Raw genomic sequence first — 3,088 nt, 5'->3', positions numbered from 1 at the left:
TTGCATTTTCAGAATTGTAAAAATCAAGAATTGAAAACACAATCTCACAAATATCGCCTAGCCAAATGTATGCTTGAAATTGCAATTCACTAAACTATTGTTTTGAGCAATCTAAACGCCTAAACAAACAAGCACGTAGTATTTAATAGTAATTTTAAAAATTACATAGGTAATAATAATGTAATGAGAAATTTTGTATAATTAATATCATAAAAATTGTAAAAAAAGAAAAAGAAAGAAAGCTTATTTAGATACCTTCAAATGTTTTAGTCGAACTAATGTCCTATAAGTTTGATAATTCAAGTTAACATCAATAGAAACTAAATAAATAAAAGAAAAAGAAGAAAGAAAGAAATGTTATGAACCAACCAAATATAACAATCCTAGAATTTTTTGTTGATAATGAATAATCCTAGAATTTGATATCAAAGATTACTGGAATCAAACATTACAACGCGACCAAACGGCCCTAAATCAGGCTCCATATATACGTAGGTCCAACATGGTTGCATCAAAGATTGTAATGGCGTCGCTGTCGCTCACCCACCGTCGTGCTCTAACGTGCGCCGCCACGGCCTCAGCCGCTTATCCTGCGCGCCTGGTGCCACACCCACCGGACCTCATCAAGTGGGTCAGGAAGGAAGGCGGGTTCGTGCACCAGGCTGTGAAGATAGCACAGCAGCACGATGAGACCATTGGTCTTGGACTCGTTGCCTCTGAAGATATCCCAAAAGGGTCTGACCTTATTGCTCTTCCTCATCACATTCCTTTGAGCTTTGAATTCGACCACCCTGTTTTGTCCAACTTGGCTCGCAAAGTTCCAGGTATGGCTTTTTGTTTTTGTTTTTGTTTGTACATTTATTGCTTCAATTTGGGTTAAAGATTGTTTTTTATTTTTTAGATGTTTTGGTTTCTGGGTATCTGCATTTTACCATTTCTTCAAAGTTATAGACATAGAACTTAGTTGGGTTTCTTTGGAAATTCCTATGTGGATGATAATGGCTGATCTTATATCAACTTTGTTTCAATTTTGAGTCAAACAGTGTATACTATCTTTATTTTAGAGGAAAGTGATGTACAATGGGCTAAGCATGGAAATTCTATAATGTGGACTTTTTGTTCATTTCAATACTGAACTTAAATATCGTATTGTTACTAACAAAGAATCTATTAAGATTGAACTGGAGTTACTTTTCCCCTAATTAAACCATACGAATGTAGGGACTGGGTTCTATGTCTCTATGGTTCAACATGGTGTTCTAGGAATTCCAATTGAAGTTAATTCATTGTATAAAATACTAGCTGATTGGTATAGGTATGTGGGGTTGTCCATTGCATTTGAATGCTCAAAATACTAGTGTAGCATATAATGAGTTTGATTTTGTCATAAGCTTGTCAACACTAGTGTAAAAGCTAAGAGCAAGTGAACATGGGTGCTCTGTTTTGTTGCCTCAGTTTTGATTTGATCTTTGGTTCTTAAAATTTTAAGGTTCCTGTCAACTTAAATTCTAGAGTGTTTCATAAGCCAGTTAACCTTGTGAACTACAATTTTGAGAAGTATAAGCTTATTGTCACAGTTCTTAATGACCAAACTTTCAGTTAAACTCAGTCACTTGACCATTATTAACGATGAATGTTCCTAAGTTGTGGCTAGTTTAGACACCAATTCAGTAAATCAACCAATATCCTTGCATATTTAAGATAATTGAAAACCACCAAAATTTCTAGTTCATGTTAGGTCCATATTTATCATGATAAAAGTAAGACTTAGACCTCGAGGCTAAGTTTTTCTTGAATACTTCTGGGCTCCACTGACACTGTGACCCATGGTTAATGTTCATTATTTTATCAAATAATTTTTGCTAGACTCCACCTAGGCTAAGTAATACTTTAATACTTCTAATATATGTGTTGGTTTCATGTTTGTATTGTAAAAATATGGCATGAAATATCTAGATGAATGATAATGTAAAAGCAGCCTGCTTTACATCTGAACCCGAAAGTATTAGCAATAGAATTATTACATGATGAGGAATTTCTTGGATAATTTTAACGTATGCCTTCTGGAGTAATTAGAGCATATTTAGAGAGTATTGTAGCTGTCAGGTTTCTGGACTGACTTCAATCATGAGAGTTTATAAGGACTCATTTGCATTTAGTGGAATGAGCATACTCTTTTACTAGACTTGGGGAAGTTAGAGCTTATAACTCCTAGGAGCTTGTTGAGAATGTGTAGACTGTTCTTTTAGTTCCCGCTTATTTTTTCCTTTGTATTTGATGAATTTGGTGCTCATTCCTTTAGGTTTCATGAAAGCAAGTGCTTGTATGCATATCCAAATTATTTTAATGTAGAAGGTGGTCTTATGAGTGATACTGATGCGCATGTATATATTCCTTTCTTTTCAGTAGGGATTACGCTGTGAGAGGAGACTGATATTCTATCTTTAATCCATTAGAAAGTAGCTAAAAATGAATAGAGAAATGCTTACAGTAGTTGTAATAATTTCATTATATGTGTAAATGACAATTTGGGTAATGGTAGATTTATGAAAGTGGAATAGAGATGTGTTTGGAAATGTGGGGATCAAAAAGAAGTCAGTACTGGGGGTGATAATGAAGGTAGATACAAAAGAAGCAACTGACTCAATATCTCCTTAAGACCGGGTGAGAGAGATGATGTTGTGAATTTGCGGGTCAAGTTTTCTCCAATTGGGGAAAAAGGATACGGTGTGGGCAAGCATCTATTTCCATGTTTGGAATCTTGAGGACAAGATTCATTTTGAAGGGAAGGAACGTTATGACCCAGGTGTTGGATAAATTATTTGAATTTAGTTTAGTGATAGAATAGATCTTCCTAGATAGATTAGTATTGTTATTCATTTGTATGTAATTTAATTCCTGTGTTTTAGGACAGGATTAGTTCTTATGTTTTAGGATTTGTTTATGAGGTTATCTCATCCTTGGCTATTTATGTACGTTAAATAAATTAATGAGAATTAAGCAGAATATTAACCCAAAAATGTCTACTTCATCTCTCAAGTTTAGGAGACTAGTCATCTCGAATTGACTTATTATCAATTTTTTCTTG

At 34.3% G+C, this 3,088-nt stretch overlaps 1 protein-coding gene across 1 annotated transcript in view; it reads left to right on the top strand.

The window, feature by feature from the left end:
- The first annotated feature begins 313 nt into the window (after window positions 1–313).
- The window catches only part of LOC112033969 (uncharacterized), an 8,045-nt gene continuing 5,270 nt past the window's right edge, over window positions 314–3,088 (top strand). Inside the window, exon 1 of the mRNA XM_024066753.2 lies at window positions 314–824. Within this exon, the coding sequence (XP_023922521.2) occupies window positions 503–824 (322 nt within the window). The 5' untranslated portion in view covers window positions 314–502. The remainder of the gene's footprint in view (window positions 825–3,088) is intronic.

This window comes from Quercus suber, unplaced genomic scaffold, assembly GCF_002906115.3.
Source record: "Quercus suber isolate HL8 unplaced genomic scaffold, Cork oak 2.0 scaffold_246, whole genome shotgun sequence".
Taxonomy (NCBI): domain Eukaryota; kingdom Viridiplantae; phylum Streptophyta; class Magnoliopsida; order Fagales; family Fagaceae; genus Quercus; species Quercus suber.
Note: the sequence above shows the minus strand (reverse complement) of the source record. Positions and strands in the feature narration are given on the sequence as shown.